We start from the raw sequence: 27,902 nt of genomic DNA, 5'->3' as shown, positions 1-27,902 counted from the left end.
GAGGTTAGTCTGAAATATTTAAGATACGCGCAGACGATAGGTGGCAGAAAATAATTAATAGTTAGATTTAAAATTATGAACTATTTTAGCAATCTGGAAGTAGTTTGGTGTAAAACAAATTTTAGGCACGAGGAAAAATGGAATTGACACAAGAACATTATTGAGCTATCTATGATTTACAGAATTTCAGAGAGGTCGCAACTTTCTTCAGGTTGAAGAATACACAGAGGGCCGTTGTCAGCAGTAATACCAGATAATGTGTCTGCGAAAAACGTTAATCGATGATAATCGCTGCACCTACCAAATGATACAGAAGGTACTTAACATCGGATCCGCTGCCATACATAAAATTATCTCTCAAGAATTGCATATGAAAAAGCTACTTTGCCGTTGGGTTTCCCATAACTTAACTAAGCATTAAAAAGAGGAGCATACCATAACCGGTAAAGAAACCCTTAAACTATTCAAAGATGGTGGCCACTCCATTATTTCTAAAACCGTAACTGACGATGAAACGTACATACCATTTTTTTTTTTTTTTTTTTTTTTAATGTTTCAACACGTCAAGAAAATAAAAGTATGGATCTATGAAGATGATCCCGCGTCCACAAATGTGAAAAGACAACGCACCATGAAAAGAGTAATGTATGCCATTTTCTTCAGAAATACAGGACTGGTCAAAGCCATCGAACTGGAAGGACAGAAGACACTCAAAGCTGACTGGTACAGCACTAAGGGTCTTCCAGAAATTCTTCAAGAAGTGAATAATTAGAGGACTTGCGCTCCATCATGACAATACATTTTCTCACTCAGCAAGATTGATAGTCGAGTTTCTCGACCAAAACCACAGTAAAGTGAAAAACATTCACCACATTCACCTGATCCAGGTATGTGTGACAGTTGACTATTTTTTAATCTAAAAAAGAACTTACGTTGACCTCGTTTTTATTCGAAGACGAAAGTGATGAGGCTATAAATGCATTTTTTTCATTAATTCCAAGAAATGAATGGCTTGAGGTACTTAATTTCTGAATGATTCGCCAACAGAAGTGCACTGATGCTAGAGGAGACTACTTAGAACATTCTTCAAATTTCGCACGTGTAACTAACTTTAAAAACCTATGTGTACCTTAAAGATTTCAGAGTGACCCTCGTATGCCGAACCACTTTCCAATATATCTGCCTATAACTTCTCTTTGCAGACACAAAGATAAAATGACTTAGTGCTACACGATACTGCACTCTGGCATACAACTCATTTACTTACTTGAAAGGGATGAAATTTAAATGTCTTTTCAAATATACCTGAAATGCAATATTCTTAAAGAAACATCATAATGACGTTATTTCTTGCTCCTCGTCTTCAGCTGAATACTAATGCTAAATTTTACCGAGGATTTCGTTCTCTCGCACGCGTAGTAAGAAGGAATGCAAGAAATTACTTTAAACATGAATGTAAGAGCTGTAGTTTTCTTGCTCAGCTTCCTCCATAAACGATTCGCAATGCAAAAATTATAAATTAAAATGCCGATTCAGAGCTTCTTGACAATTACAAAACTCTGCCAGTCGCCTATTCGTATACTAATAGTAAATAAAATATTTTTGCAAATGATGGCAAAAGATATTAAAATCCTGCAAATTTTTACTTTTCTGGTTTGGTTTCGGTCTATTTGATTACGGCAAAGCAAGCTGTTTTACTTTAAGAACTATACGCTAAGTACCCGAAACGAAATTTACTATATATGTTAGCGATATTCCTTTCGCTGTAGATGACAAGCGTATATAAATTAAAGATGCGGCAAACTCAAGTGGAGGGCGGGATATTTCTTGCGAGAAGAATGAATACTTCTCGCACATACTTTTTACTAATGTTATATTAACATTAGTAAAAATAAGAGAAATCAGCAATCAGCGTTCACGATGTCATATTAAACTATTTACAAACAAACTATTAACCAAAACACAATTTTGGATGCTTTGAGTATCCCGTAAGATTGCTCTGGCATGATGTACGATGAAGGGAATCAAGCATTTTTACTGCGCTGATTTAAATAAAGAGAATTATTTATTAGTATCCAAGAGAGAGAAAAACTTTTTAATGTATGTGAGAATTTTTTTTACAAGTTTTATTCTGATTAGTAGAAGTAAAGAACAAAGAGGGGCTGAATTATAATACTGAATGCAATCACTGCGCCAAGGATCAACCATAAAACACGATTTATTACCTAAGAATTTCCGCTGCATTCAAGATGGAATCAATGGCTTATAAATCGTAAGGCAAAATTCTTCAGCGCGAATTTCTTGAATTTTATATGCCGCGTTTTTCCTCGTTGAGTAACATTAACAGGAACCAGATACCTTTCAAAAAACTCTCCATGAAGGCATTACTCTTCTTAGCCAGATATCCCCGAATGCTTTGCCATAATTTATAAAGAAGCCTAATGCTAAACAATTTTTGTAAAAAAAAAAAAAAAAAAAGTAAAATAAAATAAAATAACAAGACAGATCGTCCTTAATTGGACGAATACACGATACTGATATCTTCAGTTTTCAAGCGATCTGACAGAAATGCTGGGTTTATTGATATTTCCATTTAAATATTTTCAGGGATTCAGGGATTTCAAGAATCGATTAATTCTTTTCCGAATCCCATTCGCAGCATTTTCACTTATAAAATGCCATTTTTAAAACTCAATGATCTATTTTCATTATGCTTAAATAGAGCAATTTTGTTTCTTTGTGTATAAAAATTATAATGAAGAGAATTTCGTTTGTAATCCGGTAAAATTACTTGTTAATTATCCATTATGGTCTTGGTGTATTTAATTATGGCAAAGCACACGAGGGCTATCTGCCTAAGAGGAGGGATGCCTTCGTGGAGGACTTTCTAAGGGAAACTGGCTCGTATACACGTTACACATGGGGGAAACCACGAAAGCGCTCATGCAGCCAGCCCGTTCGCGGGATTCGAACCTCGGACCGAACTACCAGTGTTCAGCGACGTTACCGCTCGGCCGCTGGTGGGCCCCAATTATCCATTATGATATTTTTAGTTAAAAAATAATAACGCAATAAACTAAAATAATCGAATTTGTGGAGAATATCCCCTTATTGGGAAAAACCAGCTGTTCTGAATAATTTTACTGAATTCAACGCTCAAAACTTGCGCGAGGGCTGAAAGTTACATACTCCGTCTTTCAACCAGCCAATTACTAGCATTCTAACTTTGCCTTTATGGAATAACTGTTTTCTTATACACGGTAATCTAACTATGACGTATCAAACACGGCGGACCAATTCTGTGTTTTATATCATAAGATAAACAAGCGTTTTTTTAGGGGGGGTCAAAATTATTCTTTCCAAATATTTTCCTGTGTGATAATAGCTTTAATGTCTCCCATTTTCTGCCAGATTAGAAAATACAGAATTGCAATACGTTGATTTTGATGTAAAGAAATTTCTCCGTTACAAAAAGAAGAAAGCTTTGAAATTCGATACTTCCTGCTCAGCGGTTTTCACTGCAGAAATATACTAAAAATCAAAATTTTCTCGAAAGTCGAAATATTCAATACACAGAAATTTTTTTCAAAACAAGCTGGTGTTATTCTTCTCGACAAACTGATACTTTCAACAATCCTCCTTCATATCAATTCATCAACAATTCATAATATATGAAGTAATCTGCACACCCCTATTTTTTTAATTAATATGTGTGTGTATATATGTTACGGTGAAACACCGAAATCTGGAGAATGTGGACTTTCACCGGTAAATGTAAACATTCACATAGTCGCTTGGTGTATGTCCGAAATATTTTCCAAATACTCTTATTTCTGACTTACACCGGTAAATGTCGACATTCACCATGTACTAATGGTGAATGCTGAACATATAAGAATATTATGTTTTCTTCTGCGCAATTCAGTCGCGAAAAAACGCACTTGACACTTAAGAACTTAAAACACATAGTACATTCAAAACGAGAAGATAAAATAATAGTAATAAAAAACTTACTAAATTACGTGATTCAAATCTTATTTATTACAACAACTTAGACGTCACCTCTTCTCTTTCCGACCTACACCAGAGCATATCTGTGATTGTCGACATACACCGGTGAGTGTCTGAACGTACAAGAATGTAATGCAATATTCGATCTTCACCGACATATTTAGTGAATATAGACTTCTCTGATGAAAGTCGACTTTCTCCAATTTCGGTCTTTCACGGTAACATATATATATATATACACACACACATAATATATATACATAAAAACACTGCCGAAAGCAAAGGCATTTTGGTTTTCAGTTTAAAAATGAACTCTGCAGAAAATTTCAACTCATTCCAGAAGATGAAATAAGAAATATTTCATAAACAAAGGAAATAAAATATTTTGTAAACATTCATTACAATTTGAAGTAGATATAGCCATCTCACTGTCCATTTGAAATATATGCCTACATGCCTTTTCCTTGAAATATGAAAATCCTGAGGATTTCCTGAGGGTTTTCGTCTTTTCGGCAAAGCCATTTCAAAAGAACAAATAGACGTAAATTCACTTCAGAATAAGGGGGGATCATACCTTATTGTTAATCTTTAGTTTATGAATATCAAAAAAACACTTTTGTTCAAGTTTTGGTATTTATCTACATTTTCTAAATTTTTTCTTATTTAATTTATAATATAAATTTAATAAGAATCTCAATTTTGGAAAGGAAGGGGAGAAAATTGTGGTCTAGCAATGGTGAAAGGGGTGCATGTGGCGAAAAACGTTGGAAATTCCTGCTTTAGAATGCATGATTCAGCTTACTGAACAACTTAACAATACGATTTTGAAGTCACTTTTATAGTAAAATAAAATTAGGTATACCAAATTTTATGTTTTGGGGCTGATTTTATTTTGTAAGCTCCTTATATTTTTATGCTGAGAAACGCCACTTTAATCGATACAGCGATTAGCACATTGGGCCAGGTTCGAATCCTGAAGAAAACTTGAATGCTTGTAAGTATATAATGTTTGTGCGACATGGGAGCACTTAAAATACCAGCGAACCGAAAGTCTTATCAAGAGGTTTTGATAGAGAAAACGGGTTAGAAAACTCTCGAATCCCTTCCCTGGGGTATTCTCCGTCAGAGCTGGATGAGAACTTCCCTTCTTCATGGGTGTAACCTTGGTCGCGCCTGTGGTGCACCTTGGCAACGTTCTCTGTGATCAAACAGCTAAATGATCAATGAGTATTGTTCATTCTCGAAGATTAAGTACTACTTGAAATCATCATAAAAAGTTCTATTAATGCTACAGTACATTAAGACTATTCAAGTCCAATAAAATTTAGTACAAAACAGCGCTAGCGCAATTTTTAGGTCTTTCATTAATTCAATAAGTTCATTAACTTCTTCAGCAATTTTAGGGAAAATTTCCTTCGGTAAAAAAGGCTAACAATTAAAAATGAAAGAATTGGCAGCTACGCAAATGATTTCATACCAGTGCCACTTTATGGCAAATTTTTATAATGTAAATTACGACAAAAATTGCGTTTCTTTTTAAGCATCGATACTTTATACATATCGAAATAATTTTAATCATTAAAACATGCAAAGACTGTCTCATTTTATTGCCTGCATATTTATGTAAAGACAATCCTAGAAGAACCTCATTTTCCCCCAGTTTTTGAGTCCTCAGAATTTTCAACCCTGCCCTCTTCAATTTCGGATCAAAACTCGACTGCAAATATTTTTGAATTAACATATTGAATTCTAAGCTTCGTTTATACGTTGGTTTTAAAGTCATAACAGGTTTAAACCGAGCTTCGCTGCTAAGCAACCAGACATAGCTACGTCATAAAAATTGGCCTAAAAGTTATCATTTTTCAACTTTCTGCCAAGTTTATAAGAACCACTAATCACAGCGAAGCAAGCATCGGTCGACGGTTTCGCCGAACCAGCTACATATTTACGCAGGCGTAACTTTCCCCTTCCCTGATTGGCTATGGTTTAAACTCTCCTAAAAAAGATGTAAATTAACTTACTGACTTTTAGACCTTAAATCATAGCCCGCTTTATGACGACAAAACCGCCTTCTGAACGAAGCCTCAGTTACCAGCTAGCGAACTTAGTGATTTAACCTGAGAAAGATTCGGCAGTAAACGTTTCGATGCATGGAAAGAAAAATGTGCGAGCTTAAATCGCTGTATTTCGCCTGCTTTACGGACTTCGTCACTTTGCCTCTCGAAAATTAATCACACTGAAACATGGATGCCGAGGTACTACTAGCTAGTAATTTTCAACGTAAGAACTCAGAAGATAAGCTATTCCATTCACTTACCACTTCGATCGACCAAATACGTGATATACTGCAATAGGCTGTAAAATTCTGCTCTTAAAAGTATAGATATTCATTCAGCTTTATACAACTAACTGCATTTCATCCGCATGATTATTCTAAACTTCGCATCATGCAGTCAAAATGTACTTTTCTTCAAAAATGCATAGACTTTTTACAGCGTGAAATGCCCGACAGAACAATTTTCGTAAAAAGTAACGTAATGCAACATTTAATAATAATCTCTGCTTCCAGGAACTTTAAAAAGTCGCGGATAGAAACCCGCCGTTCACCGATTCTTGGATGTGTTCCTAAAGAAACTGCCACTTCAGTTTATCGTTCGTGACATCAGCACTACCTAATTTACAAGACTGGGAAGACACTGCATACCACTAATAATATTTATATCATTTTTCGAAGGTCACTTCTACCTGGCTCCATCCTAATTAATTAAATATGTAAGTAATAAAAACAAATTAAAATGAGAGTAGCTAATAAGCATCAATAAAACCAATACGAACATTATTTTGAAAATCTAACAGCGAATGAAAGCAATATATTCAATTGGATACTGTGTGGGAGGGAGGGGACGAAAAAGGAAATTTTATGTACAGCGGGCAAAGACCAAGATCCGAAACCGGCAGGGCTTCGGGAATTCCGTATTTAAATCATTAATTTAATAAGATGGCACGTAGGATTATTAAGTTAAAATATGAAATAGTTCTTTATGAAATAACGAAGCATTTATGACTTAAGGGAATAAAAAATTAGAAAACAAATGCTCAATACTTATTGACTTATTTTATTACGCACTTTGTTTTTTTCCAAATACAAGCTTTTTAAAAGCTGCTGCCCACATTTTTATTGTGTGTACGTGCTAATACATTCTATTTAATTTTACAGACAAACATAATTTCTTGTTCAGTTAAAGGATTGTGTAATTGTCGTTAATAATAGTTAAAGAATCATGTAATCATGCCAAATCATGTAATTGTCGTCAAGAGAATTCCCACTAAACTGTCAATTGAAATTTTTTTCTGCCACTTTCTTCACTAGCTATAGCGGTATTTTTTGGATTTAAAACCATACTAGATATTTCGCCGTCCATCAGTTGATTGATGATTGCGCACTGTCGTCGCACTGGAAAACTTCAGTTGCATCATTTTTATTCATTATCATTTTTCTATGTTTCTTCACAAATTCAATTAGGAAAGTTAGCATTTTGCCTATATCCGAAAACCTTCAATTTCGCAGCCATCACAATCATTATCACATACTAGCTGATCATAAATTATGCCAAGCACTTTTTAAAAATATCTGCACAGACGTCCTTCCGTACCCTTGCAATACTTCATACAGCAGATTTTATCTAAAAATACTTAAAAATTTCGTATCAGTCTTCCGATTGTTCAGAACATTTAACAGCTGAAAATTCTGGAATAAATTATCACCCAAACAGTTGCCTAAAATGAAGACAATTTTTGCATCATCAGGTAAACCAATCGATTACAGATCTTCCTATGCCTAGGCGTGAAATGATTTTTAAATCAATGACGCACTAATATTTGTGTCATCTTCGCTTTTTTATTTGAACGCAGATGTCGCGAAAATTTTTTACTCAGTTATATGCCCCAGGTCGCATATTTTTCCGATTCTCAAAAGTTCGCATATGTGCGTTTCTGCAGCGTAGATATATACGCCCAAATCAGTAGTCTCATTTTGGAATTTTTGACAACGGATGACACTTTTTCTGCAAAAGACGAGAAGTGAGCATATACTACTAGAAAAGCCCAGTTTCGACGGCATTATAAAATGTGTTCTGGTGATAACTATTTGCTATCAATAAGCTATCATCTACAAATTACTTAGCTGCTTAAAATTCTTAACTAATTTATACGATGGTGCTTTTTAAATTTGTTTAACCTACCCTGCAGGATATGCACTCAGTTTTCTTAGACTCATAAAATATTTTCGTTCCAGCCATTAACCAACGACCCGCCAATCGCAGACCAGCGGCCGAGTGGTAGTCGCTGAACACTGGTAGTTCGATTCGAATCCCGCGAACGGGCTGGCTGCATGGGTGTTTTCGTGGTTTTCCCCACGTGTAACGTGTATACGAACCAGTTTCCTTTAGAATGGTTTGGTTTGGTTTGGTTTATTGAGATTATGGCAATTCTATCTCCAGCGCACGAGTATGGTGTATTTAATTATGGCAAAGCACACTAGGGCTATCTGCCTAAGGGGAGGGATGCCTTCGTGGAGGACTTTCTAAGGGAAACTGGCTCGTATACACGTTACACATGGGGAAAACCATGAAAACGCCCATGCAGCCAGCCCGTTCGCAGGATTCGAACCTCGGGACCGAACTACCAGTGTTCAGCGACTTTACCGCTCGGCCGCTGGTGGGCTAGTTTCCTTTAGAAAGTCCTCCACGAAGGCATTCCTCCTCTTAGGCAGATAGCCCTAGTGTGCTTTGCCATAATTAAATACACACGCACCTAAATCTATTTTGGAGGGAAAGGAAGAGGTTATTAAGCAGTAATAATAAGAGCCTCCAAAAATAGCATGATCAAATTAGGAAATTAAAGAAGAGCACAGTTTTGCTGTGTTAACTGAACGTCAAGTTCCTCGGGATCGTTTCTTCTTCTCCGCTACTATGACAACGAAGAACACCCGTATGAACAACATTCCAAGGCAAACTAATGTCTTGCGGCTTCACTATTTGTTTAGGTCAGATAAAAAAATGCTAATCCCCTTCCCACACCCATTTAAGGGTCAAAAGTGTCGCAGTCACCGTCATTCAATGTGTTGTCATTGGCCATATTCTGATTTCCTAGCCAAGCATGTGTTCGAATTTGACGCAGGAATCTGAATTAATACGACGCATCTTTTTTTCCTATAATGTTTATTTTGAGTATTAAATTTTATATTCCTAGACTTTGTACAGTGAACAAATTCTCTATTAATAACAATAATAATTTACTCAAGAGTCCAGATTTCGGACTTCGTACCGTATTACATTAGAAATGCACAGGCTTAGAAGCATATTGTTCCTCAGCATATTTCCCGCCCCCCACTAAAACAGTATCATCCCGTTGTACATCCTTACACAGAATTTCCTCAAGGCGTCTGGCTATTTTATGGCAGAAACGCCCAAAACGTATTTACATTTTAATATTCTTATGTCGATATAGATTGTAAATCCCCCCCAACGAAGATATCGATAATTTAAACAGTAAGTGAAATATCCGGAATATGCCACATTTTTTTTTTTTTTTCATTATTTACAAGCAGTATAGAACCAATCTCATCTCAGTGTACCTCTGCAACAAATGTTCACAAGTCTTTTAAAATTAATAAACTTTATTACACCTTTAGTAATATATATGCAACATAGATAATCACGCACGATTTTAGTGCTGCACATTATGGGACTCGGTAATCGCAAAATATTTTGTTCTTAGAACAGAACAGTGTTACCCAGCCTATTAAATTAGAAACAGTGTTATCCAGCATTTCATCAATATCAAATTTCGATACCATGATTCTCCCAGAATCCCATATCCACGAAGGAAAAACATTCACCAATATCACGTACTTTAAACAAATATTACATTTAAATATCCTATAGCGCTTTATTAATAATACAACAAGTAACTTCTTCAAAACAGTAATTCTTGATGAAACGCGCTGAAATTTAATTAAATTGGAGAATCTTCATGAAAAAAGTAGATTTCATCAAATACGTTAACGAATGGATGCTCAATTATGATAGCTATATAAATTCCAGCTTCCTAAATAATTCCATATTTCTACATACACCTTTCATCAAATACAAATTAAATTTACTGCTGCTAAATTGATACTACAATCTCTTAGCGTATTATGTTAACCTTTTTGCTAACCTTGAAATATGGAAAAGTGAGAGATTCTCACAGGAGGCGAGGGGGGGAACTGAGCTTTCGAGAAGCTTTCGTGTTGCGGGGCGGCACCATTTAAAAAGAATTACTAAAGTTATTGAACTACTTATAAAATGATTCTGATTTAAAATACATAATTGTATTTAATTAGATATTCTAAATTTGTTGTCCCTCGGTAAATTTCATTTTGTGATTTTCTTACGCTTTTATACAGCGAAAACCCTCAGCAAGCAAAATAAGCTTTTATTTATTCAAGCATTTTTATATACTACAAAAATATAATTAATATGCAATATACATACTTTTGTGTGGATAATCATATTAATGTACTATTTATGAATGAAAACAAAATATGGATATAAACTGGTTAAACATTAGCTGAATTTTCATAAAGTTCTAAAAACGTCCACAGCAGATTTAAGACAACTAAAATAAAATTCCATTAGAAAAAAACATGGTAAAATTCACTAGAAAAATGGAATTTCTACAATTTCATAAAAAATTCTACAGATGTCTACAGCACATTAAGGAAAAGATCAAATAAATTTTACAAGAAAAATTTTACAGGGGGATGAAATTTGCACAATTTAAGTTTTATTTGTTGCTGGGAACACTTTCCTTAGTAAAGTGCAGTAAACTGGGAGATTTGGCAGCTATGGAATATTAAGGTAAATAGAGTAAAAGCATTAAATTTTGTGCCACCCATCGCAATATTACCGTGTCTTCCACTGAAATATTTATGAATATGTGAAAAATCGCAAGAAAAAAATAATAAAGTAAACAGCAACAAGCAGCCCGCGCTCTTCGAAAACTCCGAAACGCAATCATGACATATAAATACTTAACTTCTTCCCAACAATCAAAAGATGCAAGGAAAGAAATTACAGCTTGAAGATGACCTCCTCTTAATACAATACAAAAGGTTGTTCAAAAAATAAGAATACATTCTTTAATACAATGAATATAAGCTACAGATTATTGGAAGAATAACTGCTAAAATAGATGAAATTACAATCTAGAATAGTCATTGCCAAAACTGAGACAAGTTCACCATTTAGAAATTTTCTGTCATAGTGAAGTCCGAGACAAAAAGACAAAGACGTCATCGCTTATCAGTTTCAAGATCGACAAACCTTCATCAGATACCTAACCTCCCCCCTCCAATTTCAGAGGCATAAGCATCAGCAGAAATATTCTCCTAATATTATAATTCTCTAGATACCTGCATTTCTGCTGTCGAGGTCGTGACTGACGCTCAAGGGTCTGACTGCCACATTCTGTCCATCACCTTTTTCCTCAAACAGCAAGCTGATATCCGTTCTACAACAAATACTGCTATCCTTTTTACGGAATCTAAAACTGCAATAAAAATTCTAACGTTAGTTTAACGTAACGCTAATTCCAATATTAGGTACCACAAATTTTTGCTACACAGAGGAACAGGAAACCTCCGGCCACTTTAAGAAAACGGATCCAAAGTTCTCCAACCACCAAACCACTTGAAGACTTTTGGTACGCCAAGAGCCCTCATGACGCACAAACAACATACGCTTCTAAATTTCCACTTCTTTGGGATCCGGGCCCAACGATAAGGTAGTCCAGTCAGCATAATTAACCACTATACCGATCACGGTGGCAACTTTACGGCAGTAAGTTAACAGGTGGATTAGAAACCACTTCCAAATAATAAAGTTCTTGAGATATCTAATTTTCTTGGAAAGATAATTATGGAAATAATGAAAACCGATGTTTTTAAACATGTTCTCAAAAATTTTAAATTTACTAAAAAAATGAAAAAATCATACATCGCGTTATAATTTAAAATACTAAAATATTCCGAAACTTGGATGCTAAAAAAGAACACAACAATCACCTTGGCATTTTCTATAGCTACCTGATGTGTCAGGTGTTAGTCCTTAATACCTTCAATCCTTAACCAAAGACTCTTTCAAGTTAGTGCAGATATGTAAAATCGACCAATTCAAATTTTTAAACTTTAATAAAACGCATTTAAAGTTTTTTTTTTTTTTTAAAGCACACAGTATAAGATACCACCCGACTCTTCTTATGCGCGTGAACTCTCTTTAAGATGATCTCTGAATTTCGGTCGCTATTAAAATATGACTCAATCTAAATTCAGCAAAGCCTTGCTGCTACGGTAAACACAGCAGAAGTTACAAGTGCTTCAAGGCCCGTCCACACGAGGACCCTCCCGACGTAGTAGACGTAACTTTTTTGACGCCGGCGTAAATTCGCAGGACGCAGAAGACGTAAAACTGAGTACGCTCCTGTTCAGCTTTTTCGCCCGCGACGCGCGCGTATAGCCAATAGCTAACAGAGTTCTTATCACGTGTCATAATCAGAAAACCTTCTTGCTTACCCGTTTCAATATGGCGTCAGAGCCACACAGAGATGAGTTTTTGCTTAGAAATATAACTGTATACAGCAATAAAATAATCAGCATTGTTCACGCCATCTTCAGATTTCTCAAACCGTACATATTGGTATACATTTAAAATTCTCATTAAAGGGGAAGACTGTATACTTATTAAGCAATAGGAACCTAAATAAATTACAGTTTCTGTCTTACAAAATTCTCCTTAATTATTATAAATATTGGCTATATCATGTGCAATAAAAAGCTCTATAAATATCCCAATATTAAATACACCAAAAACTAACTTCAGCAATATAAAAACTTCTAAACGTGTTTCTTATATTTAATCGTGAATCATTATATTCTTATTTTACCTATTATTATTGTTTTCATTTCTTATTTTATTCATTATTATTAATGTTTTTAATTTAGTTTAAAATGTGCAGTGCAAATAGAAATCCTTATGTAGTAATATATCTGCATCTCTTTTTCATATATCATCTATAAATTCTCTCTTTATTTTTACTTTATTGCATATTTTATCATGCACATAATTTCTCATAAACTGTCCAAAGTTTAAACCTCATTCTAAATTTAAAAATAAATAAAAACAAAAGACCAAGGAAGAGCGAGTTAAAAAAATATGAAGTTGGTTTTATTATATGGTGGATGGAGTACATAAAGAGAATTAAGTAATTTAATTCTCTTTATATACTGTATTCCAAACCAATTTTATAAATCCTAATTTTCGTATGATATAGAATCTGCAAGTCTGTCAAACTGGTCGATACTCATGCCTGAAGGAATTAAAAAACAAGTATTATACCCCTCCCAAAAAAAAATTAAGTCAATTCCTACTTAGGTCCACAAAGAAAAGTTTAAAAATACAAAAATAAATAAATAAATAAATAAATAAAAATACAAACAGAATTTTTTTAATTAAAAATTTAAAAAATTTTAATATGTGAAAAAGCTGTATTAACATCAAGTGTCATTCAGTACAAGTTTAAAAAATTGTATTTGAACTTGAGTGGATGAATAAAAAGCATTTTACGTACTGAAAATTTGAACAAGATATAGGGAGAGTGTGAGCTAATAGTAGGAATTTAATAATTCCAGATATTCCTTTCGCAAATAAGGCAGTAAAAAAAAAAAAAAAAAAAAAAAAAAAAAAAAAAAAAAAAAAACACTCTTTGAACAGGTCGCTCTAAATAAAACTTTCGGACCCATTCTTGCCATTTTTTGCGGTTTTGCCTCTGCTTAATAATTTTACATAATAGTAAAGTTTCAGCTATAAAAAAATCATCTGATTCGGACAACTTGCCGCAAACATACAGAAGAACAGCGAAGTAATAAGATACGGCTCTGTTGACGCTATATTACAGCGTCACGATTTTTGCCCAAAATAATTCTATTGGTTAAACGCACTCTTCGCAAGCGTACTCGTTTGGACGCTTTTACGCTGGTAACGTAAAAGCGCGTTCGTCAGCTACGTTTCGAGCGTATTCGTGTGGACGGGCCTTCAGACGGAAATGTTTGAGCGAAACAACGGAAATGGGGCTCAAAACAAGTTTTCGACAGGAATGGGATGAAAGCTCCGTCATTCACAAGACAGCTAAACAAGAAAACTTGGGAAGCTTGGGAAGAAATCTAAACTACCCAAAAATGTCAAAGTGAAGATTAATTAAACACTTCCTTTCTCTGAAATACTAAAGTGTACTGGGAGGAATTAATCTTATTTGGCAACCCTCTACAAATGCTTACATTCTTTATTAAGGATTATCCCAGAGTATTCTACAACCGCATAGACCGAGTTTAAATTAATTTTACTTTCAGTTTTGTTTTAGCCGTAAGTTTAAAACATTACAATTTTTAAATTTCGACAATAATTACTCCCGACACTACTACCGCTTAAGATGCATGAAGACTATTAAAAAAAATAAAGTGTATGTTAACCAAGGCTGGATTAAGATCTTCAGATAAGATTTTCGTGCCTTACTTTACAACAGTTTTTTCTGATTTTTTCTCTCGTCTTTGGTTTAGCTGCACCATGCATTCCATGGGGTAGAACTAGCGATGGGAATTCTGGGTGCCCCCTTTTCTTGATTGTCCTTGATATTAACCTTAGCGATGACTGAAGCATAGTAACACTGCAGCATTTTTAAATAGGGCACTGAACGTTAAATGTATATGTATAAACTAGCTATTAACGCAATTCTTCGCTATTTTTAACTGCTGAAAATAATGAACATAAATCATCACTTTCAAACATTAAAAACAGCATTCACGTTTTATGGTTCTGCTCCAATAAACTCCGATAAAGGAGGTTCTATTGTAACATCTCTGTAACAGAAGCCACTTATTTTCACAGTGGAATTAATCTTAAAATGAAATACATATTGCTCAGCTTACATATTAAATATCGGAACTACCGATCTTTTGTTGTATTAATTAGAAAATGAAATACTCGATCATACCCATAAAAATTAATTCCGTTATACTTGTAGAACAATGGTCATATTTCTCAACTGATTAATTCATGTTTTCCATTTCGTTATTCAGGCATTTTAACTTTACAATTTATTTCTCATAAAATGAATTTATTGGAAAGGCATATATTCGAGATAACCGAAACAAGAATGATTAGCTTTAACACTTGAATTCCGAAAGGACTTTTCTCCTTCTTCAAAATAGGTGCACGGACCATCGGAATTTATGTAATGAACCTAAAGCGAAAAGTCTTGCTATTTACTACCAAACATTACTGATTTTCAATTTTAGTTATTAATATCTTACGAGTAAAATTATATATATATATATATATATATAATTCAAGAACGCAAAACTTCAAACGGAAAAGAAAATGCCGCTTAAATATTTGAAGATCAACCTATATCTTCGTGAAACAAGTTAAATTAGTGAAACACAAAGTAAAATACCAAATCAAAAACAAAAGTATTAAACATTTTTGTTTTTAATTTCGTATTTCACTTTGATGTGTGTTTCACTAATTTAACTTGTTTCACGAAGATAATAGGTTGGCCTTCAAATATTTAAGCGGTATTTTCTTTTTCGTTTTAAGTTTTGCGTTCTTGAATTATTTTTTTAATTTTGCTGCACATGGCGCAAAATTTATGTCTTAAATTGTTTTTTCGTTTTCTAAATACGTTTTTTTAAAACTCCTTTATAATACAGATATAGCACTTAATAATACACTTCCATATTGAAATTTTACATATGCAAAAGTTTATTTTAACAACATTTAAAATTATAAAGAACTACTAAAAAAAAAAAAAAAAAAAAAAAACTAATTACACGAAACTGGAATAACTAGTCCTCACCTTAAACACGGTGCTTAATTGTTTCGGCTGAAAAGGAAAGAGACAAATGCCCGTTCTCATTGAAAAACTGACTGGTACTGACATAGTACATGTACAATATAAAACTTTTTTCAAATATTTTTATATTAGACTATCTTTGCAACATTTCGAAGAAGAGATAAAAGCATTGACCTAGTAAAACACGCATGTTTTTATAAGTCGATTTGAGTGCAGCAGATAATTTGAAAATTCATCCCTTAAATCCCGTCGCTGCTGCTAATAGAAACACCATGAAAGAGGAGCTTTTAATTTTAAAAATGCATTACACTTAATCCACGGAACACACTCCACTGCCTTTTCATTTCTCAGACCCACAGCGCCCGCAAAGCTCACTAGCTCTCAATGCTGCCACGATTCCGCCGTTTAATAATTTAGGCGTACCATTATTTAAAATAATCAGAAAATCCACACATTTCACATTCAAACTTCTGCTAGAGATGGCGAATTATCAGAACTGAAGGCAAAACTTCTTATGTATACTGCGACTGAACTTTTAAAGTGAATTCAAGTGAAATGAACCAGTTTGCACGTTTATGGAAAAACATAATTTATATACAAAATGATAAACGGAATACTTAACAGAAAACAGGAAACCTTGGCTTTAATCCTTCTTTTACGTTATTTTTTTTTAAACATGATTTTATTCACACAGTAATTAATCGCGTAAATGAACGTTCCTCCAAAACTTGCATAAAATGATTGATTTAAGGGGGAATGGTACACAGAACAACGTTCAAGCGTTATCAAAAATGCTGATGTCCGGATTATACGCAAACTGGCCAGCTTAATTGATTAGCTAAATTTTAGCTTATCAAAATGAACTTTGCAATTCGTTACGCATCCACAGGGCAGCTCCCTTTAACCTCACAAAGTAACTAAGTTATTCAAATCCTTCATACACGCATTTTGGATAAAACAGCACAGTTTGTTCTGTACAGATGTAAACCTATAGGCACCTTTCAAGCAGATTTCATTTAAAAGTTATAAGTGTTGGAAGACCAATGAACGCAGGATGCCAAAGAATGCCAAGACCATCGAAAGCGTAGAGGAAATCCAAGGAAGGAGAAAATATCGGAGTGGCTTCGCTCATCGATCACACCGTAATCAATCACATCATCGGCAATGTCGCTGGTCACTGATTACTTTCCAGAAAAAAATATATTTCTTTCGGATGACGATCAATGAATAAACTGAATGAGACATCGATCAACTGAAGTGATCCAAGAAGGAATGCGACCGGAAAGACAAAAATTAACGGATTATGCAGAAATCCAATTAAGCTATTCGTAAGTCGAAATAAATCAGTTAACAGTGAACAGCTCTATCTTTTCCTGAGAATTTGGAACTAGACAAAGATATCAAGCTTTTTAACTGTTTAAACCAAAGTTTGAATGCCTTTGAATACAACTTCCTGACGAAACTACTAGTCAGTATTCTATTCTACTTACTTTATTGCTACAGTTACGTTTTAATAAAGATCAGGTATAGATTTTTTTACACGCTGGAAGTTAATTAAATATTAGGTAGAGATTTTCTATGCGCTGGAAGATAGGTTTGGCAATCATTCCACGGCTACCTAGCAGAAGGGAAAGAAATGCCTTCAAATATATAACATAGCCCTTGCTTATACTGACGATACAAATGTGGAGAAACCTAAAAAATACCGATGTTAAGTAGCCTATCCAGCTGATGGAAAATGAGAAAAGGACTTCTGATATAGCTACTAGTGTTTTATGGTTTTCGACATTAGCCCTTTAGGAAATGGGCAGATAACGGACATGGGATCTTGCACAATTCTTCCATGCTGAATCACCGGACATGGGATCTTGCACAATTCTTCCATGCTGAATCGATCAGATGACCGAAATGGGTTCAATAAATATTCAAGCAAGGTAAATTTTGCTCATACAACCTCCATTACTGCTATTACTTCAAACCATTTTAAATCTCTGCCTTACCCTTCTTTTATATAATTAGACATTTCAATTAAAAAATGAAAACTAAGTAGCATATCCAAAATAGCATTAGTGGTTTTTCCCACGCGTAACGTGCATACGAGACCAGCTCAAAAAATCCTCAAGTGTCTTCTGTTCAGATGGATCTTCACGTACTTTGCCAAGCAAACCACGCAAAAAGGCAAATGACCTTCCCCCTTTAAATAATAGTTTGTAATAAAAGCTAAAAATGAAAACAAATACAGATCTTTCAAATTAATTTATAACAACAACAAAAAAAAAACCTGTTTAATTTTAACGGATAATGTTTTTCTCATAACAACAAACTTTTAGTTAATATTACACTCAATATAACTAAAGGAACTTATTAAAAAAATTTCTTTTCACCAAGCTATTCAAATTTTGGGGAATAAATTCTATCACTTAACCACCCATTATAAATAAAATGGAATTGTGTATATTAAGCGTTTTGAAATACACACACGTTTTAGCACATTTAACAAAAATATATAATTCTTTCTTTAATAATTTTCACAATGAAATATGAAATCGATAACCTAAAAAAAGCCAATAGATAAACATATTTTCACAAATTTTTAGAGGCAGATTCTTTTGCAATACAATTAAATCCAAATAAAGTTAACGTTTTTAATTAAATTCAATTTCATATCAACAAAAACAAGCTCATTATTAAAAAAGAAAAGCTAAAAATACAAGGAATTGAAATAATTTGGAATAATAATATATGTTCTCGCTCAGAAATGGCGTTAGAGTGGTATAGAATAAAAGCGACGACAGGAAATCGATTTTCGGACTGGGTGTCTTGCCAAGAAGTTAGCAACATAGTATGCTCAGCGCCGCACCTTAGTCCTCATTTCATAGGAAGTTTAAATCGATGGAACAAGGTCTCGAATGAGTCAAAAACTAATTTACATTTCAAACAACAATACAACGGCTAGCTCAAATAAAAATACTAAGAAAACATCCCACACTACTAATAAATTTTTGGACGCAAAAAAGGGAGGGATTCCGCCACCAGCAAAAGAAAAGAGAGAAAGCGAAGTCGCGCTTGTGAGGAAGAGTAAAAATCCGAGAATGGAATTCGGTACTTACTATGGGCGTCTGTGTCGTCATCTCCATCTTCATCAGTACCTGCTGGTGGAGTAAGGATGCGGCCCGCAGGGCATGGATCGAGGTGGCAGCGGGACGAAACAGCGCGGTTTGTTGTTGCTGCTGGGGTACCACAGCCGGGACTGCGGCGGCAGCATACGGATTGCCGGCCGCTGCCGGAGTAGCACCGCCGCCGCTGATTCCTACAAGCGAAGACGGTGCCCAAGGAGTGAACAAAGTCAGAGCATCAGTAGATGACACGGTTGCTGGATCCGGACACAGTGCGCCGGATACCAGCTGCGGATGAGGTCGGACGGCCGTCGCGTACGGTTCAATCAACATGGAATTACCACCACCAACACCACCGACGGCAGCGCAACGAGTATAAGGTGCGCACAGAACAGCCAGTTTCTTCCTGTTTTCTTCTAGGTTTGTATGAAAATAATACTTTTTAACTGTTTACGTTTTTCCGTCAGTTGGAAAGAGGAGCGGGCCGTAGCGAAACTAGAGGAAAGCGAAGAAGCACGGTGCGCTGTGGCCGTCCATCCGCGGAACTACGGAGGAAGTGGCAGCAGCGCTCGTGACGCAGCCGCCGTGTGGTTTCCGCGCATGGCATACGCCACCATAGAATGCTACAAAATAGCTAATTCGCAAACGGCCGCGAATGGCAATCGGGCTCTCCAGCCCAGAATCAATATAAAATTGCAACATGAATCAGCAGTCAAAACTAACTGTAAGCAATTGATCATTCAATATTTTTAGACATCATTACTAAGTTGAACAACTTAAATCTGGAGGAGTACTTTTATGCTTGCAGATAAGTACTGCAAATGTTCCAAGTTTAAGCTCATTTGATCGTATAAATGTTCACAATTATCTAAAGAATACGATTAAGGATTGCGTTGGTTTACAGGTACAGAGTGGAGAAACGTCATAAAAAGTGTTAGGAAACAGTAATTGACGTTCATAAGGCATTTCTAACACATGTATATACAGGTATAACACGGTTTCGCTCTTGCACGATAAGAAAATTACAGAAACTCTGGTATAGTACACGGCAAACAGTTTCATTCTAGAACATTAATAAATATGCATAAAACCTTTAATAATACTTTATATATACGTAGATTTCGAAAACACGATTTTTAAACATTTGCAAAATAATGTACTATGCCATCGTGTGTAATAACTATTCTATTTATTTACACACACAAATTTTCTATTTATTTACACACACAAAAATAAAATAAATTCTGAGAATATCTGCATTATTTCACATCGAAATTCTTTTGAAGCTGAGTGGTGTCCATCAGTATTTTGTGCTCCAAGTGTTCAAACTGTGATTTTAGAAAACGACTTTTTTTTTTTTTTTTTTTTTTTAATTAATTTTTGGGTTTGTGTTACCATTTTGCTTTGTCGTTTTTAGGAGTAACCATTGCGAAATTATATTTCAGTCCCAAAACTATGTCCGAAAGCAAAACAATAGCCTTTAAAAAAAATTACTCCTTTGGCGATGAAAATATAAATTTTGAATTGTTTGTTAAAGGAGAAAAGGCACTGCAGGTTGCAAAATGTCTACACTGAAATATGGCAACAGTGAGAATCATATATATATATTTTTTTTTCCTAGAACGCATCCCTTTATTTTGTATTGGTTGCTAGTCTAGCATACACGATATTTTCTACTTATCTAGCTATCGTGTTATATGTGGAATACCTGTATAGAAAACATACATTATAGCGATATGATGTCAATGCTAGGCTGCAAATTATTTAACTTTGCCTGCTCAAATCATATAAAAGGCACTTTCAACAACTAAAAGTAAAATTTAAATAGCGTTAATTTAAAAGAATTAATTATTAAATAAAAACGATTTTTTTCGGTAACCTAGAAATTTACGTAATGATTTATTGGAATACTACTTCCGGGATAAATACTGAGTACGGGTTATTTGTTTTTAAGATTATTTTACGCAGGCCATTTAAAAACATTATAGCATCCACCTAATTAAAAATTTATTCTTAAGTGTTTTATAGATATTAATTCATATATTTTAGCAAACGAATAAGTAAAATAAAGAAGTGTTTGATATTTTTAAAGCATATAATCTTTTACTTATTTCTGCTTCGTTAACCCGGCCCTCTTCTTTCCAGTTTTAAAATAACTCTAGTTTTATTAGCTGCATCACACTTCATTCTTTTTTGGGTCTTTACCCGGGCAATAAAATTGGAAGGAAGTGAAAGCTTCTGTGATAAATGGAACTACGATGATATTACTCGATATAACTTCCATTAAAGTTCTGAACAGCAAAAATTAATTGCCCGCCAGTAGTTGAAGTGATTACTTGCGAACAGAAATTACAGGTAAGAAGTAGGTAAGACAGTAGAAATTAACCACTGTGCAATTCTGCCCTAATGCTGAGGAAGAACAACCGGGGGAAGGGTCACCCACTCTTTCTTTCCTAACAACCTCTTGACAACTCTTTCAATTCGCATGTATTTTGAGTGTTCTCTTACCGCACATACATCATAAGCTTATAAACATAGGCTATACCGAACATACAACTTAAAAGCAGTGCGACATATTAGTTTTCACCTTCTGGTCATTCAATACAATGTTTTAATCGTAGCACAGATAAGGAGCTAGATACTCGGCAGGCAAAAACTAAAAAGGATTGAAACTTCAGATCAGATCCGAAAGAAATGTTTCCCTCTTTTTACACAGAAATTTCTGAGGGACACATTAAAGGTTTTTCAAACCAACCAAATATCATAAAAATACGTATTCTTCATCGTGAAATTAAGATCATTGACATCGTGAAATTAAGATTATTTCGACAGGAAATCCTTAGTAAGTACTCCATATCCGGGAAACATCGAAGTACACGTCTTGAATTTCACTACGGAAGTTTAAAATTTTTAGACACCTAAAAGACGGTCTTCTCACTACTGTTGTTTTATTGTAGCACGTATTTTTTTCTTTCCTTTTTTTTTTCGGGTGGTGGGGGAGCGGAAATCAAACATGGAGACACGGAGGGGGGAAGTCAATCGAATTTTTTTTAAAGAATACACTACACTGCATTTATTCTGATGGAAGAGGTCATGACTTTCTAACCAAGCTTTATTTTTTTTAACGTTTAACATCTATGTTCCACATAAAACAATCAAATTCTCAATGAACAAAAGAATCAGATTCAAAGACATAATCAAATCAGATAACAAAAAATTCGTTTTATTACATAATTCAAAATATTAATTAATTCCTTGTTTTTCTGGTTTTATACATGGCTGTCCTTCCTGCAATGCCGGTAATTCACACACTATTGAAATTATTTTCAGCCTTTTGCTTAGAACTATAAAGTCATTGAAAATCGTGCTTTCTTAACTTTCTTCCCATAGGGAACCAATTTCTATGACTATGATCCAGCTTTTCTAAACTCGACCGCTATACTGAGGCGTCCGCAAATCCTTACAATTCCATTTTAGAAAGATTTACTAATTAAGAAGTCAAATGACAGTAACACTGAAAATAAGACTTCAGGAATCAGAGCCATATTCATAGTCTTTCCTCTTCAATTACATGGCTCTGTCTAATGTCTTGTACGTGAAATAAAATAATTTTTCCTCAGAAATACATGGTGAAATCAATACTTCACAAAAATATCCGGTGAAATAATAATAATTGATAGTTTAGATATTCGGATGACGATACTCGGACAATTCCTAGTTTAGATAATAAATAATTCTGAATGCCCAGCCCATGGGTTCCCAATCCCTGGTGTCCGCACCATCAAAGTATGTGCATAATGGAATTTCAGACTGTACTTCCTTTACACTGACGAGTTATCAATCATCAGCAATTTGATAGTTTGTGAAAGAGTTTGAACATTGATCAAATATTTCCAATAAAATGTTGACAACGCAAAAGTTTGAGAACTGCTGCCATAATCAATATTAGGTATACTTCTATTTTACCTACGATATGTTAATCGCAACAATTACTTTGCACCATATATCGAAAGATTAGGACTGCGATAACGAAAAACTAGAACTTTTCAAAATTTGCACGCCTATGTCATAACATGCATTTTCTAGTTTGCAGAGGCCTACAGACAAAGCTAAAAAGCAGACTACGATAATATATGAAAACTAAGATGGAATATGAAAGCATTAAGCAGCCAACCCCTCGAATCAATCCCTTACCCTTTGCATCCCCCAACCAACCAATCGTTCTCATTATAATGTACGCCTGTCAAGACTATCCAACTCTTCATAATTTATTCCTATTCCAGTGTAGCGGCTTCTCTTCATATTTATACCTACATTTAAAAGCTTTCATTTATCAGTCAAAAGCAAGGGCTAGTAAGTCGTTTAATAAAAGTAAACGTAACTAATTTTCGCTTAGGAAATGGAATAATTAAAAACAAATGCTCTCCACACAATGTTCAAATTTTCTTAAAGACCCTTAAACCAATAAGTTCTTTTCCTCATATTAAAAAAAACATTTATTAAAAGCAGCATTTCTTAACCCAACTTGTTCGGACTTCGGATAATTGGCAGATAATACTTCATTTTGAACCCGTATAAAAATTCATTTTTTACAAAATTTTGTAGTAGAGAACAGCATAGATTACACGAAGCTAAGCCAGCTCCTACATAACCAAAGGTCTTTCACGTATCGCTGGACTTAACGGAGGGGGGAAAAATCATCCCCCTTCCAAGCGGTCTGCCCATGCCAGAGCTCGCTGCCGAGAGATGCACCCCGAGCGAAACCCCACGTGTTATCAGTTAGCTTTTCTCAAGGCGGCGTCTGGACGCCCCCATAAAAATGACCACACGAATCCAGTGCTGTAAAAACCCGCCCCGGGGTCCACTAGCAGCTCACGAAACACTCATCTAAGCGCTCATGTCCAGCCATGCTTTGAACATTTACTTCCAATCTTTTGGGATTTCTATAAATTTTTTGTATTACAGTTAAGCATGGTTTTGTATATATAGTTCATAGTCTTGTAATGTTCCTTCTGGTATTTTACCACTTTTTTATTATTTTTTTTATTTTATCGTATTTCTCTTAATTTTTACTTCCTTGTACGAAGTAAAAAGGAAGTATTGTAATCGCGAAAATTTTCAGGCAGCATATTTCAACGAAAATATCCGTTTTGACCGCTATCGAATGCAATTTAAAGATGTTTTTGGGTGACATCTGTACATAAGGACAGAATAAAAGACTTCCTCCCCAAAAATTAAAAAACTGCTTTAAAATGAATTCTAAAGAGAATTTTTCGTGGCGTCTGTGCGAACGTACGTACGTATCTCGCATAACTCAAAAACAAGTAGCCTCAGAAAGTTGCAATTTTGTATATAGGACTGCTAAAACATATAGATGTGCACCTCGTATTTTGGTTGCAATCGGCCGCACCAAAAGTATATATTTATATATATATATATCCACTCTGTTACCCGGTTCAGTGATTTCAGTTTCTTTACTCTTTATATGTTTGTAAATTGCACATTTTTTGCTTTAAAAATGATTGAATTATGTTGTTCTTATCTTCCGGTTAAGGTTGCCGCTTGTAAATCTGTAAGCAATATTTGTACAATTATCAACAATTTAAAAGCTGTTTCAGTGCGGTTAAGCTTAATCTTTAAATAACATGGCGGACATATTTGTTTACATTTGAAACAGCAGAATAGTAGATTTGTTGCCAATCTAGAGAGACTTAGCTTCGCAACAACAAAGATAACGCCTTCATTTATTATTGCGAATTAAATCATGCTTAACCCTTTCTGAAAATTTTTTCGAGGAAATAAGTGTTTAAGATTTACTTTGTAATTGTTAATATAGATATTTTGAGTTTTTATGTATTTTTGCCTTATCGCGAAGTGAGAACTGAATTAATTGAATGAGAAATACTAAATTGCCTGTAAAAAAACGGTTTTTTTGTTTTGTTTGTTTGCTTAATTTCTTTCATACATCGTTCTAGCTTTATTATAGTATTTGAATAGAACATGTGGCAATGATTAGATAATTCTTCAAATGATACAAATTTTGTGCATTCTGAGTTATAATACGAGCGAAATATAACGCTGTTAAGTGAACCTAGCGCCAGCGTGTCTCTATAATAAACAAATATAGTGAATTTTAAAGAGTGCATTTATTCTATTCTGGTTTATGCGCTGTCGACGAAGTAGATTTAATTCAATCTAATAAGTTTAAATGAAATGCAAGAAAAAATGCGTATAATTTAATATTCCGTGCAAGGAAGTCAAGTGGTGTACACATTAGATTTTTTTTATTAATGGAGAACAGCATGTGAAACAGAATAGCAGATGAGTGTCACAGTTGTGGCAACTTCCCTCGGACTAATTGAGATTACAGTTTCGGCTCTTGAGCAGTTGTGGAGGTTGGAGGGGGGCGATTAATTTTTTTATCTGACCTAGACAATAAGTGAAACCCGAACGTATATTTGTTGAGAGAGGCATGTTGCGAATACAAGTTATCTTCTGCTGGCTTTTGAGAGCGAAAAGAGAAAGAATTAGATTCAGAAGATTGTTTGGTTTGCTTGCTTACTGCAAAGCATTCGAGGGCTAGCTTCGTTCACACGTTGATTTTAAAGACGTAAGCTGAGCTTCGTTGCTAAGACAACCAAATCTTACTACGTCACAAAAACTGGTTTAAGGATTTTGCTTAAAAACTCCAACTTTTCAACTTTATGGCAAGTTGGTATAAGAACCACCAATCACAGCGAAGCAAACATCGTTTGATTTGCTTGTTGAGACAGCTACTTCATTTATGCATGCGCAACTTTCCTTTCCCTCACTGGTTATGGCTTAAATCCTGCTAAATAGGTGTGAATGGAATAACGACTTCTGCACCTTCTGTACAAAGCTTTCTGACGAAAAAACCGTCGCTACGAGGAAGGATGGCTTTGTGAGAAGACTTCAACTGACAGCTTAGTGAAAATTTTCGAGACGGCAATTACAGGTCTTGAACACTGGAAACTTCGTAACTGCACAAGAAATTATGCTATTATATTAAAATAAAAGCACAGTACAGTAGTAACAGTAAAAGTATTAGCATATATACATATATAAAATAGAGAAAAAAAAAAAGCATCTTAAGCAACTTATATTGAAAGAATAAGCTCCAATAAGCCACTAAAGCACCACAGGTGAGAAGCTACACTATTTTAAAATCTCGTTAGCTGTAATGAATAAAGTTCTATATTCAATTTTAGATTTTTGTGCTTTATCTTGCGCCCATACTAAAGATTTAAAGGAAGGAGGGCTTCGTGAAAAGACTTCGACTGACAGCTTAGTGAGAATTTCCGAGACGGCAATTACAGGTAAAGGCGATATAACCCGCCTTCACACACAAATATAACTTCTCAGTTAATTACAAATATTTAAATTACGTTCTTAAATAGCCTTAGTCATTATAGATTCGCAGCCACTATTAATTTTTAAAAAATATCCATTAAACAACACTATTTAAGAACATTTTAGAGTTTAAAATTAACAGAAAATTACACACATAATTTATGATATTGATTCTGAAATGGTATTATTAGGACAGTTATGCATTAAAAGCTGTAAACGTATTATTGCAGCTACAACACATAACAAAATAATTGTGTCTCTTTAATATGAAAAGTTTACAGGTTTTTAAGTAATTAACAGCAATTTCCGTTAGCATCTTTTCTTAATTTCATAATTTATCAATATTTCAACAATATACACTTTTGAAGAATAATTTTTCCCCTCTATGTAATAAATTTAGAATTTTCAGATTTAATTAAAAAGCTGCCATTCTAAAAAACTGCATGTATGTAAAATATGTAGATGAAACTTCTAATTTTATTTCTTAAATAATATGAGTATTCAGAACAAACATGAAATATATAAGGTCTGGGCTGGTTCAAAAAGTCTCAAAATTTGCATATCTCTGAATCAAGAATTTTGTACACAAATGCATTTTGAAATTGCGAAAATTTTGATAAGTCGCAAAATTTAGCGCCACAAAATAAAAGATCATATACCCCATAAGGAAAAAAGCTGTTCTTGATGCTATATTTTATGAACTCTTCATTGGCAAAAAAGAAATAATTTCGTAATATTTATGTTTCAATCAAGGCAGGGCCTCGTGCCCAAAAATTCTTCAAGTATCGCGCTGTTTTGTATTAAAGAATTCAGAGAATAAATACATATATGTCAATAAATCGCCAAAAATATTCTTCCAGAACGTTGGTTCACACTCATAATGGCAGTCATAAAAATCAGAAAATGTCAGATGAGTAAAATTAAGGCTTTTGAAGACTTTAGCCGAAATTAAGTATTTTTACGGACCAAAAATTGTTTCAAAAATCCTAAAGACTTTGCACCGTACGAACCTTTTATATTGCTCAAATTCGAAGTTTAATAGTTAGTGGTAACATAGACGTTACTTAACGGTAAATTCGAAAATGTGCTAATGAAATTAAATTATTTACATTATAATACATCCATTTTAAAAATTTATTATGAGAGACAGAAAATGTGCTCATAATAATCGGTTAATTACAGAGCTAGCACAAATAAAAACATAAAAAATGGAAAAAATAGTTAACAGAGATGGTACGGCAAAAATATCGAAGCAGCAGCCGAAAGATTGTTTTTAAGATTTTCTTTTTTATTCCCGCCCCGATAGGGTATTAGGAAGGGATTTCTTCTCAGAGTTCTTCCCATGAGGGAACAAACCAAAAGTCCAAGGGAATTGTCACGCTGACCGCTACAAAGAAATCAGCAGGGTAAAAAGAGGAAAATCAAAAGGGGATAGAGGCTGACGGTAAGAAGGAT

General features: G+C 34.3%; 1 protein-coding gene across 5 annotated transcripts in view; it reads right to left on the bottom strand.

Annotated features, from left to right (window-relative positions):
* LOC118184850 (nucleolysin TIAR-like) overlaps nucleotides 1–27,902 on the bottom strand; it is a 137,270-nt gene that overhangs the window by 37,501 nt on the left and 71,867 nt on the right. For 3 of the 5 annotated variants that reach the window (XM_035354575.2, XM_085817661.1, XM_035354577.2), the window contains exon 1: nucleotides 19,071–19,631. The exons of 1 other annotated variant lie outside the window; for it this stretch is intronic. In XM_035354575.2, the coding sequence (XP_035210466.1) occupies nucleotides 19,071–19,409 (339 nt within the window). In that variant the 5' untranslated portion in view covers nucleotides 19,410–19,631. Of the gene's footprint in view, nucleotides 1–19,070; nucleotides 19,632–27,902 lie in introns of those variants that run through there. One more of the 5 variants, XM_035354578.2, reaches the window with a different exon arrangement.

Source organism: Stegodyphus dumicola, chromosome 5 (genome assembly GCF_044657685.1).
Source record: "Stegodyphus dumicola isolate Sdum_Otavi_A_Nest chromosome 5, ASM4465768v1".
Classification (NCBI taxonomy): Eukaryota; Metazoa; Arthropoda; class Arachnida; order Araneae; family Eresidae; genus Stegodyphus; species Stegodyphus dumicola.
This window is presented reverse-complemented; position numbering and strand designations above follow the sequence as displayed.